Source organism: Podarcis bocagei (genome assembly GCF_964188305.1).
Source record: "Podarcis bocagei genome assembly, chromosome: 17".
NCBI lineage: Eukaryota > Metazoa > Chordata > Lepidosauria > Squamata > Lacertidae > Podarcis > Podarcis bocagei.
This window is the reverse complement of record NC_138143.1, coordinates 7093954-7106189: the sequence shown is the minus strand read 5'-3', so window position 1 is coordinate 7106189 and position 12236 is coordinate 7093954. Positions and strand designations below refer to the sequence as shown.

General features: G+C 44.1%; 1 protein-coding gene across 4 annotated transcripts in view; it reads left to right on the top strand.

The window, feature by feature from the left end:
* Positions 1-10417, top strand: part of TYK2 (tyrosine kinase 2) — a 49633-nt gene extending 39216 nt beyond the window's left edge. For all 4 annotated transcript variants that reach the window (XM_081175678.1, XM_081175679.1, XM_081175676.1 and 1 more), the window contains exons 19-24: positions 1227-1419; positions 2696-2814; positions 4070-4242; positions 4927-5044; positions 6142-6252; positions 6342-10417. In XM_081175678.1, the coding sequence (XP_081031804.1) occupies positions 1227-1419; positions 2696-2814; positions 4070-4242; positions 4927-5044; positions 6142-6252; positions 6342-6476 (849 nt within the window). In that variant the 3' untranslated portion in view covers positions 6477-10417. The remainder of the gene's footprint in view (positions 1-1226; positions 1420-2695; positions 2815-4069; positions 4243-4926; positions 5045-6141; positions 6253-6341) is intronic.
* Positions 10418-12236: the final 1819 nt, after the last annotated feature.

Below are 12236 nucleotides of genomic sequence, written 5' to 3'. Positions count from 1 at the left end.
GTACTCAGAATATCACTCAAGAAATCACTCAAGATATCCCTCAAGTAATTAATGAACAAAAGAAGAAAAGGCACACTAACCTGGAAACTTCCTCTCTGCCCAGAACGTTGGAGGCTATACACCACACCCCCTCAACAGTATTTATAGGAACTCAAACACTGAGATCCTGCTCTGTTCCAGTAACAAGAAGCCGAAAGCACCAGCCTGAAGATGACGAGTGAGACCTCGTCGAAACGTCGCCTAGACACCCCAACTCTTACACGGGAAGACACCCGAAGACACCAAAACCTGCATTCCTGTACCCGTGAAAATCTACGAAAGCAAATATATATATATATATATATATATATATATATAATGAATGATCCATTTCAGTTGTAGAAAAAATCTAAAGACAAAAAATGTTGCAAAAAACGTTGATTTCCAACACACTTTGAGATAACCTTTTCGCAAGGAAAATGTAGAATTCAGTAGACTCACAAATTGTGTGGCTGTTACTTTCTGGGGGAATACACATTAAACCAAATTACATATAGTCAAAACAACCAGCTTCTGAAAGGTAGGACTGCTGGCACGGGGGTGACTCCAGAAGCCATTCTTGTTACATAGTGGGATCCTTAGGAAATATTGAAAGGTTCAGATTGGTTTCTGAAATTCAGTACCGTATTGGCCTGAATATAAGCTGCACTCAAATATAAGCCAAACCTTTAAAATTAAAGGGAAATTTAAGCCGCACTTGAACTTTTAATGGCTGGAATTTGGAAAAAAAGGTGTGGCTTATATTCGGGCCAATACGGTATTTGTGTTATGTCAGCATAAAGATGGGAAGGCCTGGGGGGGGAAACAGAAAAATTGGGGTGGGGGACAACCAGGTTTTTTTCTGTTTTTTTCCAAAGCCTTTTTTTGTTGTTTGGGGAAAAATGGGGGGGAACCTGGGTCCCCCCTCCCAATTTTTCCATCCCCCACCCCCCAGCCTTCCCATCTCTCTGTCAGCAGAGCTTGATAGGGATACTGGGCAAAGGTGGATCTTGTTGTCAGATTAATCCCTGCACTGGTTTGTGGCAAGATACTGTTCTACCTGAGAGTGTTATTAGTCAGCCTTCTGGAAAAAGTGATGTTTGCCAGCCAGGTGCAGTGAAGGCTCTAACAGGATAGCAGCTAGAATGATTTGCCTTTTGAAATATCTCATTCTTGGCTTGTTTGTTTTTCCCCTCTTTTTCTACTAGGGTCACTTTGGCAAAGTGAGCTTATACTGCTATGATCCCACCAATGATGGTACTGGTGAGATGGTAGCTGTGAAATCATTGAAATCAGGCTGCAGCCAGCAGCTGCTGACAAGCTGGAAGAAAGAAATTGACATCTTGAAGACCCTGTACCATGAGAACATTGTTAAATACAAGGGCTGCTGCAGTGAGCAGGGTATGGCATCTACTGAGTTGGCACCTCGAGGGCTGGATGGCAGTTGATAGGAGTGCCTTGTGGGCAGGGGAAGAGAGGCAGGAGATGACAAAAGGGATCATGCTTTCATCTACCACATTCCTTTCTCACAGTTACCCTGAGAACTTCCATAGGTACATAGGAAGCTGCCTTATACTCAATCAGGTCCATCTAGCTCATTGTTACCTACACTGACTGGCAGCAACTCTCCATGGTTTCAGGCAGGAATCTCTACAAGCAGTACCTGGAGATGCCAGGGAGTGAACCTGGGACCTTTTGCATGCAGAGCAGATGCTCTATGGCTGAAGTATGGCCCTTCAGGCATAGAGCATAGATCTAAATTGAAACGTAAATTAGCTTCACTTTGAACCCCCCTCCTGGTCATCAGTATTCTAACACTTGATATTGATCCATTGATAGCATAAGAGGAAAAATGACTATTACTCAAACTTCGCTGCAAGAAGCCAAGTTACAGGGAACCAGGCAGGAGGGCCTTTTCGGTAGTGGCGCCCGCCCTGTGGAATGCCCTCCCACCAGATGTCAAAGAGAAAAACAACTACCAGACTTTTAGAAGACATCTGAAGGCAGCCCTGTTTAGGGAAGCTTTTAATGTTTAATAGATTATTGTATTTTAATATTCTGTTGGAAGCCGCCCAGAGTGGCTGGGGAAACCCAGCCAGATGGGCAGAGTATAAATAATAAATTATTATTATTATTATTAATTGAAGCACAACCACAAGGGCTCCTGATTAGGCATTTGTCTGTGTGATGTCAAATGTTATTCATTAACTCTGTTCTTTCCTGTTTCCTCTTTGTTATTGTCTAAACTTTAAACCAACTCATGGACCAAGAATTTAGCATTGTCCACTAATAATGAACCGTATGTTACTGATATTACTGCAAATTTATTATGCTAGTTTTGAGATAAACAAATGACGTGAGAAGCCTTGGTCTATTTAGTTGTATCATTTATTATTCTTACGATCTCTGTTTATCCAACTTATTTGTTTATCCGACTTATCCAACTTGTTTATCCAACTTTGTTTATCCAACTTATAAACTTATTTTTTTAAAAAAAGATCCCAGTCCAACCATGGTTACACATTGCGGCCTTGAATTGGTCTCCACCTGCTGTTTTCCTTCCCTATATGTGATACCTTCCATGCCCGGACTTCTATAGATAATGAAATGTGGGAAGTTAAAAACACTTCCTTTTGGAGTAATATCATTGTTGGATTTTTTTTCTCCCCAACTCCAGGGGAAAAGGTTGTGCAGCTTATCATGGAGTATGTGCCTTTGGGGAGCCTGAGAGATTATCTCCCCAAGCACAAAGTCAGCCTGGCCCACATTCTCCTCTTCGCCCAGCAGATTTGTGAGGTAAAGTCTATCAGTTTGGGGTGTTAATGTAGCTGCTGGTGCAGTGAATATTCCTTTGTTTTGGGATTATTGGTCGAGTTCTAGAAGAGGCATGGACTCCTGTGGTTGAAATAGGCTACGGGGTTTGTTTAAATGGCTGCTCCTTGGCTCTGGGAAGAGAAATGTGTACAGTTTTGATTGCCTTGCCTCAAAAAGGATATGACAGAGCTGGGAAAAGTTTGGGGGGGAGGAATGGGAACCAAAATGATTAAGGGTGTGGAACAACTCCCTTATGAGGAAAGGTTACAATATTTGGGGCTTTTCAGTTTACAGAAAATGTGGGTAAGAGCTAACATGATATAAATGTATAAAATTATGAACGGTGCAGAGAGAGTGGATAGAGAGAAGGGACCTCTAATGAAAATGAACGCTGGGAGATTCAAGGCAGGCAAAAGAAAGTACAGTCGTCCTTGGTTCTCGAACGCCCTGAGACTCGAACATTTCCGGACGCTGCAAACCCGGAAGTGAGTGTTCCGGTTTGCAAACGTTCTTTGGAACCCAAACATCCGACGCGGCTTCCAATTGAGTGCAGGAAGCTCCTGCAGCCAATCAGAAGCTGCGCCTTGGTTTTCGAACGTTTTCGGAAGTCGAAGATATGACTGTACTACTTCACACACCACATAGTTAAACTGTGGAATTTGCTGCCATAATGATGGCTTCCAAGCTGGATGGCTTTGAAAGAAGATAGACGAATTCATGGGGGATAACTAACTACAGTGGTACCTCGGGTTAAGTACTTAATTCGTTCCGGAGGTGCGTTCTTAACCTGAAACTGTTCTTAACCTGAAGCAGCACTTTAGCTAATGGGGCCTCCTGCTGCTGCTGTGCCGCCGAAGCACGATTTCTGTTCTCATCCTGAAGCAAAGTTCTTAACCTGAAGCACAATTTCTGGGTTAGTGGAGTCTGTAACCTGAAGCGTATATAACCTGAGGTACCACTGTACTGACTCTGAAAGAGATGTTTTTCCTCCACTGACAGAGGCAGAGATGCTTCTGAACACCAAGCAAAAGTGTTTGTGCTGCTTGTGGGCTTCCCATAAGCATCTGGTTGGCTGCTGTGAGAACAGCATGCTGGACCAGATGGCCACTCACCTGGTCTAGCAGGCACATAGGCTAAAATTCAAAATCCGGGCCTCTGATTCAGAGTCTAGTCCTGGGTGTTTGTCCTCCTTGCTTGCAAAGCTGGTGGGGAATAAAACCATATTTGCTCTTTGCAGGGAATGGCTTATTTGCACTCGTTACGCTACATCCACAGAGATCTGGCAGCCAGAAATGTGCTCTTGGAGAATGAGAATGTAGTGAAGATTGGAGACTTTGGTCTTGCCAAAGCTATCCCTGAAGGACATGACTATTACCGTGTCTGTGAAGATGGAGACAGCCCTGTTTTTTGGTAAGAAAGCATTCATAAAATGTCATGGCTCTCAGACATTACAGGGGTTTTGACTGCATTGTAACTCAAGATCAAGTCCTGAGGTGAGGCAAGATGTTATTCTGAATACTCCCATGAACATCCCAAGCTCTTGAACGGCAGTCTCTAAGAGAATTTGCTGTCTTTTTTCTTTACCCTTTCTTCTGGTTAATGTTGCAATATGTTTAGCTTTCCGTGAAATGGTTGACACTGGAGGAAATGGCAGCACTTGTGTGCTTCTTCAACTTCTATGGGAACACCAAAAGCATATCTGCAAAATAAGGGAAGAATGGGGATAAGTGAATGTCAAAAGTACATGCCCTCTTTGTGAGCTTTTAGAGGTATATGTCTGGCTGCTGCTGGAGACTGAGAAATGGAATAGATGCTCTGATTCAGCAAAGTGGCTCATGATACCTGCCTAGCTAGCTAGCTGGAAGCCATATCTAAATAGAACTTGCATGTTCAAGAGGTAATACTATCCACTGGGGATAAAAAGATAATCTTCATTCCCTTGTTGTGAGTTTTTCTAAAAGTATTGAACATGTTCCTGTTGGAAGATGGGTCGCGGGACTAGATGAACCTTTATTTGATACAGCAATGCAGTTTTACATTTTTTAAGAATTGCTGTTCATTGGCTCTGATTTCTTGTTTTTCCTTGTGCTGTAGGTATGCTGTGGAGTGCCTGAAGGACTGTAAATTCTACTGTGCTTCTGATGTTTGGTCCTTTGGAGTTACTTTATATGAACTGTTAACACACTGTGATTCTAGTCAAAGCCCCCCAGCGGTGAGTCTGATTGCTGGGCATACAAGGGAGGTGAAAACATTTGCTTAGCAGTGCTGCAATGTGCAGGGCTCTTAAGTCTACAAATATCTAATGTGTGTTGGAACACATTTAGATCACTGCACTTCAGGAGACTGACTATGCAGACTATGCAGTGCAGTAATCCAGGGTGCTTTGACCCACCCTGGCCCCGTGGCTAACTGCAGTTGGCACAGAGCCTGCGTACAGCAATGTTCTGACAATACTTGCCTTACCTTAGTTTGCTTCCTGATTGGACTTTACTGTGGGTGTCTGTTATAGACCCCTGTAGGGATGGCAGATGCAGGGTGCGGGGCACCCTGCCACAGCGTGTCTAGCTGCCATGACCTATCTTTCACCTTTTGTCTCCTTTGCAATGTGCCGTGCACTGTCCTTGACCTTTGCCTCCTCTGCAAAAGGGTTGCTCATTTCCCCCTCTGTTGGGAACATGACGTGGTGGAACAGGTTGCGCAAATAACAGGGCGACACCCAGAGAGCACATGACTAGAGAAGTTAAAGGGCAAAGTCTTGAATGTGTCCGGTGGATTTTGCATATGCTTGCTAATAAACAGAGCTCTGCGAAGCTCGTCAGTGTGTGGTACACAGCCCACCTGCACCAGCAACTCCTGTCTCACCTCCATTCCTTCAGACCCGTTCCCTGCACCCAACTGGTGGCATTGGCGGTGAGGGCTGGGTTGGCACAGTGGGTTTTGTTCATCCTCCACACCCCAGCCCCAGGCACTGATGGAGGATGCTATGTTGCCTTCTTCCTTGGAGATTTTTAAGCAGAGGTTGGATGGCCATTTGTCATGGATGCTTTAGTTTAGATTCTTGCATTGCAGGGGGTTTGTTCTAGATGACCCTGTGGGTCCCTTCCAACTCTACAATTCTGTGATTCTAGATGACCACAGTGGTCATCAAAAATCATAGATCATGGGAGAGAGTCTCATGCTCTTATCAAGCAGCTGGCTGGTCCACCCATTGGTAGAGCTGACCATGTGTGGTATGTGTATGTATCTCAATGGCATCTCGCTGTCTCTTTCTCAAAGTGCTCAATAACATATTTCTCCCTATTGTCTTAGAAATTCATTGAGATGATTGGAGCAACTCAGGGACAAATGACAGTGCTGAGGCTTATAGAGCTACTGGATAGAGGGAAGAGGCTGCCCAGCCCAAAGGACTGTCCTTGTGAGGCGAGTCTGGTTCTCCCTTTCTTTCTTCTCTTACTGTTTTTTCTCTTTTTATTCTGTGTGCTGTTCTAAACCTTTGCCATTTTCTACAGATTTACCGTCTAATGAAAAACTGTTGGGAATCAGAAGCTTCATTCCGCCCGGCCTTCACAAACCTTGTGCCTATCCTCAAAGCCTTCCATGAAAAGTACAGGGCCCAAGCCCCCTCCGTTTTCAGCGTGTGTTGAGCAGGATGCAGAGATTCTCGGCCAAAGACCACACTCTTCTCTGCACTCAGTGTCTCAGTTCTGTCGTTTTTGTGCCTGGAAAGCCGCAGTGCCATGGAAGCTGCTTCAGACTACTGGCACACCTTGAAACTCCGACTTCTGCTGTTTTGGTATCCAGAACCAGCGCAGAACATTTCTCCCTTTTGATCTCGCCAAATGTGATGTAATGAATGTGAAGTTTCTCTGCCCTGAACAAAGGCAGAGGCTATTTATGAAGCAGTGTAAATTGCTGTACGCAGCCTGTGCCTGGAAAGCCACGATACCTGGTCTGAGTGTGTGAGGTCACAGGTGCAGGAAAGGGAGTGAATCAGTTGACTTCCTCACAGTCCTTTTAACAGACTGCTGGGCCTGTTGGTCTGATGCAGAGAGAGAATGGGAAGGAGGCCTAAGCGATTCAAGCGCAGCGCTCCAGCTTGCTATAGAAAATAACCGTCTTGGACCAATATGTTAAGTGCTGCAGTTGCTTATGGAACAGAGGCGAGGTATCTGGCCCTTTCATGTTCCTTGCAAAAACTTTTGAAGGAAATGTGCTTTTTCTGAGACTTGCCTTTGGCCTTTCTTTTCAAAGTAAATGCTTTGGACTCCCAAAGATATATAAACTACCCTCCCCCCCCCCCTTCACCTGATTTCTAGGTGTTTCAGAACTGCAGGAGCTTTTAAATACCACCTCCACCCCTCTTCCTATAATATATTTGTATTTTCAATTTGGAGAAGGCCCTCTACCCTTTATAAGTCCAATGTGGAGCCAGATATGGTCTCAGCTGATTGGATACTGGAGAGGTGAATGTCTTTATCATACACAAGTGATTGTATTTGCGTATATAAAGGATTGCTCCCAAAGAGCTATCCTTACTTGCTCCCAAATAAAGAAAAGGTTGTTGTCCAGAAATATGGCTCCCCGCCCCCAGTGAGAACTTAACTAATGCAGTAGGTTCCTCGCTTGTTCTTTGAACTTCCTCAGAGGCTACCACCCAGGATATAAACAAGCCTGACTTTTCTGTTGTACCAAGACACATTCTCCTTATTATTGTTGGTTTAGAACCAACTACAGCCCTCTTCACGCACACCTATCCACTGATGTTGTCAGTCAGAAAATGTGAATTTGAAGTGGGAGGGGGGCAGAAAGGAAGCTTCAGGCCTTAAATTGTATGGAAATTGAAGAAGAGAAATGTGTTTTGGCCACTAACTTGGTTGCTGCTGCCCAAAAAAACATGCTTATGTAGCAACGTCGCAGTGGTCTCTGCTAGCAAGCCCACATTCTTAGTCTATCATAGAATCGTAGAGTTGGAAGAGGCCATGAGAGTCATCTAGTCCAAGCCCCCATAATGCATGAATCCTTTGCCCAATGTGGGACTTGAACTCACAACCCTGAGATTACAAGTCTCATTCTTTATGGACTGAGCTATGATGAAAACTAGCTGCCACCTACACATGAGAGCATAGCTTTCTGACATTTCTCTAGCTTGAGGCCCAAATTTCTGTTGTTGGCATCCATCTGACTTGAGAGATAATGGAGTGCACCTCTGAAGGTGAAGTCAAGTGTGTCAAGCACCGAAGTGACCTCCCTGGGATGCAAGCCTGGACAGTGTGTATGGAGGTCCTGTGCTACCCAGATGACAAGGCCCTTTCTCAGCCTCACTGATGTGATCCAAAAGAAAGCAGAGCAATATGATTGGCGGCCCCAGCTTGGCTGCAGGAGTTGCTGGAAGGAGGCTTACAGGGTGCCATCCAACCATCTTAGGGACTCCACTCTGGATTTGTGTAGGGTTTACTCCTTAGCCTTCTTCCGAAGATATCCCACAAGGCAGCAGAGGTTTAGGATCAGTCCTCCTCCTAGATGGGCTACCTTCCTAGGTTGGTGAGCCCCACCTGCCCCCTCATTTCCCTCTACAGCACATACAGAAACTGCTTTCTTGACACGTGGGCCCATTATTGGTCTTGTCCACTCAATCCGCTGTAGCCTGTCTTCACATGCAGGGGAAGTCCCTAACTCATCAGGGGTTGAGACCCATCAGTTACCCTCACCTGGTTTAGCCAGCCAGTTAAAGCCATTTCCTGGGGTGTGGCAACTGTTGCATGCTGCAGGTCCTAGGACAGCAGTTCTCAGCCTGTGGGTCCCCAGATGTTGTTGGACTACAAGTCCCATCATCCCTGAGCTCTGGCCTTGCTAGCTAGGGGTGATGGGAGTTGTAGTTCAGCAGCATCTGGGGACCCACAGGTTGAGAAAGGCTATCCTAGGAGTTGAGTACATGCTGAACAAACTACCCCAGAAGGAGCATGAGGTGTCTCCCACCAGAGGTGGTACCCCCTACCCTAACACGCCACACATGCCAGAATACTTCAGATACTGCAACTGGGGCACAGTTGGGGGGGTAGGTATAGGTAGGACTGGTCAAATGTTCTTATCATTGTCTCCTAGAAGGAATGTAAGAAACATTTAATTTCTGTTGTCTCTCACTCCTGGCAGACCTGAGTCAATCTCTAAAGAATTGTGAAACTAATTCTTGATGGCCAAGGGAAGTAAGGCCTGCTGAACTCAAAAGAGTTATTTAAAAACAAATGTGTATAGGATCACAGCCTTATATTTGTTTTTTATTGAATGGTATCCCTCCATATCCTTTAAAGTGTTTGTAGCATGAAGAGGTGGCGGTTATCCATTTGACTGTGATGTTACAAAGTTTGTAAAATGTAGGTTGAATGAGGTAACAGGTGGATTTGTAGCTGGTTGACTGACCGAACCCAAAGAGTACTCATTCATGGTTCCTCAACATCCTCGGAAAAAGTGACCAGTGGGTGCCGCAGGGTGCTGTTCTGGGTCCATTGTTGTTCAACGTCTTTACAAATGACTTGGATTAAGGAATTGAGGGGATGCTCATCAAATTTGCAGATGACACCCAACTGAGAGGGATAGCTAATGCCGCAGAAGACAGAATCAGAATTCAAAACGACCTTAACAGATTGGAGAACTGGGCCCAAGCTAACAAAATGAATTTCAATTGGAACAAATGTCAGGTTCTGCACTTACGCAGGAAGAACCAGATGTGCACAAATATAAGATGGAGGAGACCTGGCTTATTAGCAGTACATGTGAAAAGTATCTAGGGATTTTAGCGGACTACAAGCTTAACATGAGTCAACAGTGTGATGTAGCAGCAAAAAAACCAAGCCTTATGAAGAGTGGTTGAAGGAACTGGATATGTTTAGCCTGGAAAAAAGGAGACAGAGAGGAGATTTGGTAGCCAGTCTCCCTCAAGAGGTTATGGACTCCCCTTCCTTGGGGGCTTTTAAGCAAAGGCTGGATGGCCATCTGTCATGGATGCTTTAGGTGAGATTTCTGCATTGCAGGGGGTTGGACTAGATGACCCTTGGGGCACCTTCCAACTCTGTTATTCTTTATTACTTCTCAAGTGTATGGGACTACTTGATAGAAAAGGCAGACATTTGGTTTTAAACTCTATTTTTTTATTTTATAATTGCATACAAAACTGTCTATAAACTTAAATGGTTGTTTTTCAAAACTTGTCTTCTGTCCCCCAGTACATGTTATTAGTGGCAGCCCACCCACCTGTTTTGGCTGGCAAATTGTCTTTGGGCTACAATGCTAAGCTGGAAAACTTTGCATCTGAAACTGCGCTTGATTTGAGGCAAGGACTTCTCCCTCCACAGAAGCCTGGGCAGGTTTTAATTCCCCTCTCCTCCCCACTTTTTATGCATCCAAAACGGGTGTGGGTGTTGGTGTGTGCGTAGAAGGAGAGAGATTGAGAGCTCTCTACTGGAAACCCTGCTCTAATGTGAATGTATTCTGTACTACTCTAGCAGCAGCTAGAATCACCAACCACATGTAACAAGATCCTGGTGATGTCCTTTAAATTTTATTCAAATAAACACCATGTAACTTTTAATAGCTCAGTGGAGTATTGATTACTGTAGGCTGCTTTTATGAAAATTACCATTACTAGAAAACGGCAGTCCTAGAGTATATTCAAAGTGTGGTGTCGAAACCACACATTTCAACAGGTTGTGCTTATTGTTTACAGCACAATCCATTAATAATAAACAGTCTTGTGCCACCTTAAAAACTAGCAGTTTTATTGTGCATAAATTCTCAAGGACTAGAGTCCACTTCACTAAATGAAGTAGATTCTAGTCTACAAAATCTTATGCCATGATAAATCCATTAGTTTTTACAGTGCCACAATACTCCTTTTGTTTATGTACCCTTGACAACTATCTTAGCCTCCCTAAGAAGCCTAGTACAGTGGTACCTCGGGTTACAGATGCTTCAGGTTACAGATTCTTCGGGTTACAAACTCAGCTAACCAGAAAGTGGTTGCTCCAGGTTAAGAACTTTGCCCCAGGATAAGAACGGAAATCGCGCAGCAGCGGCAGCAGGAGGCCCTATTAGTGAAAGCGCACCTCAGGTTAAGAACTGTTTCAGGTTAAGAAAGGACCTCTGGGACGAATTAAGTTCTTAACCTAAGGTACCACTGTATTTACTTTTGGAACTGCTGCCCTTGATCTTTGCATACTGAAAGATGCCATTAACATGGAATGCCGATTCCACAGCTTCCTTGTGTAACTTTTGAAAAATATATACATAAAGAGTTTTCAGACAGACTGGGTACATCTGCATTCTACAATGATGCTCAAGTTTATTATTCTTGCAAGATTTAGGAGCTAACTTTAATGTGAAGGGAGAGGAGGAAACATTGTCTCAGTTCTCTTCCTGTTTCCGGCTAAAAATGAGGGGGAAGGAAATACTGGGTGGCAGTGAAGAAAATAAAGAACAGTAAAGAGCGTGGAAGAAGAAGATAAAGAGGAGACATGTGAAAAAGAATGCTAGGATCAGAAAGGTACAGAAATGTCAACGAAAAACCTGGATGGGGGAGGAAAGCTAAAAAATTGTGATCAGTGTGTCAGAGGAAGAAAGGTGAAGCATTAAAGTAGTTCAGGAACAAAAGAAGGCAAATGAGCAAAGGCTGAATTTTTAAGCAGTTGCTTTCTTAGGTCTAGCCGTTTCTCTTGAGCAATTCCTCTTGGAAGACTTCAAACTTCTAATTATAAAAGTAAATGGTGATGGATAAAGAAAGGAATAACAGAAGGCTTCATCCCCAAAGAAATCAGGGTGGCAGCAGGAAGGATGACACTTTAAATTAGAAACATTGCATGACACTTTTAAAGACAAAACCCATCCTGCCAGTTACAGAGCCATCCTCCTGGTAGGAGTTTACTTTAACAGTGTGAAAAGTGTTGAGAATGGCATAAACCAAGCAACTCTCAAGTGTGAATGGGGTGAGGAAGAGTAAGCAGGTCGCCAGATCCTATGCATATTAGAAAACCTAAGAGGAGAAACCTGCCTCCCACCCTATTTTTCAGCAACCCAAGTGCCAGTCACCAGGCCCACTTGCTGCGTCTGCTGCTGGCTGCTGCTGGTCATGATGAAAAGGTTCAGGGGCAGTAAGCTGGTGAGAGCCAGCTAATAGCTAAAGAAAGCAAATAGGAGATGGAAGCTATTGCCTTCCTGTCCTCATGGGCTTCCTCCAGGCAGCTGCTCAGCCACGGGGAAATGAGACAGTGGCTGCTTTGGTCTGATCCAGCAGGCCTCATGTTCTTAATGTCCCAATAGCAACTTGATTTTGTCTCTTTGCTTTAGCACATAATAATAATAATAATAATAATAATAATAATAATAATAATAATAATAATATTTTTTTATTTGTA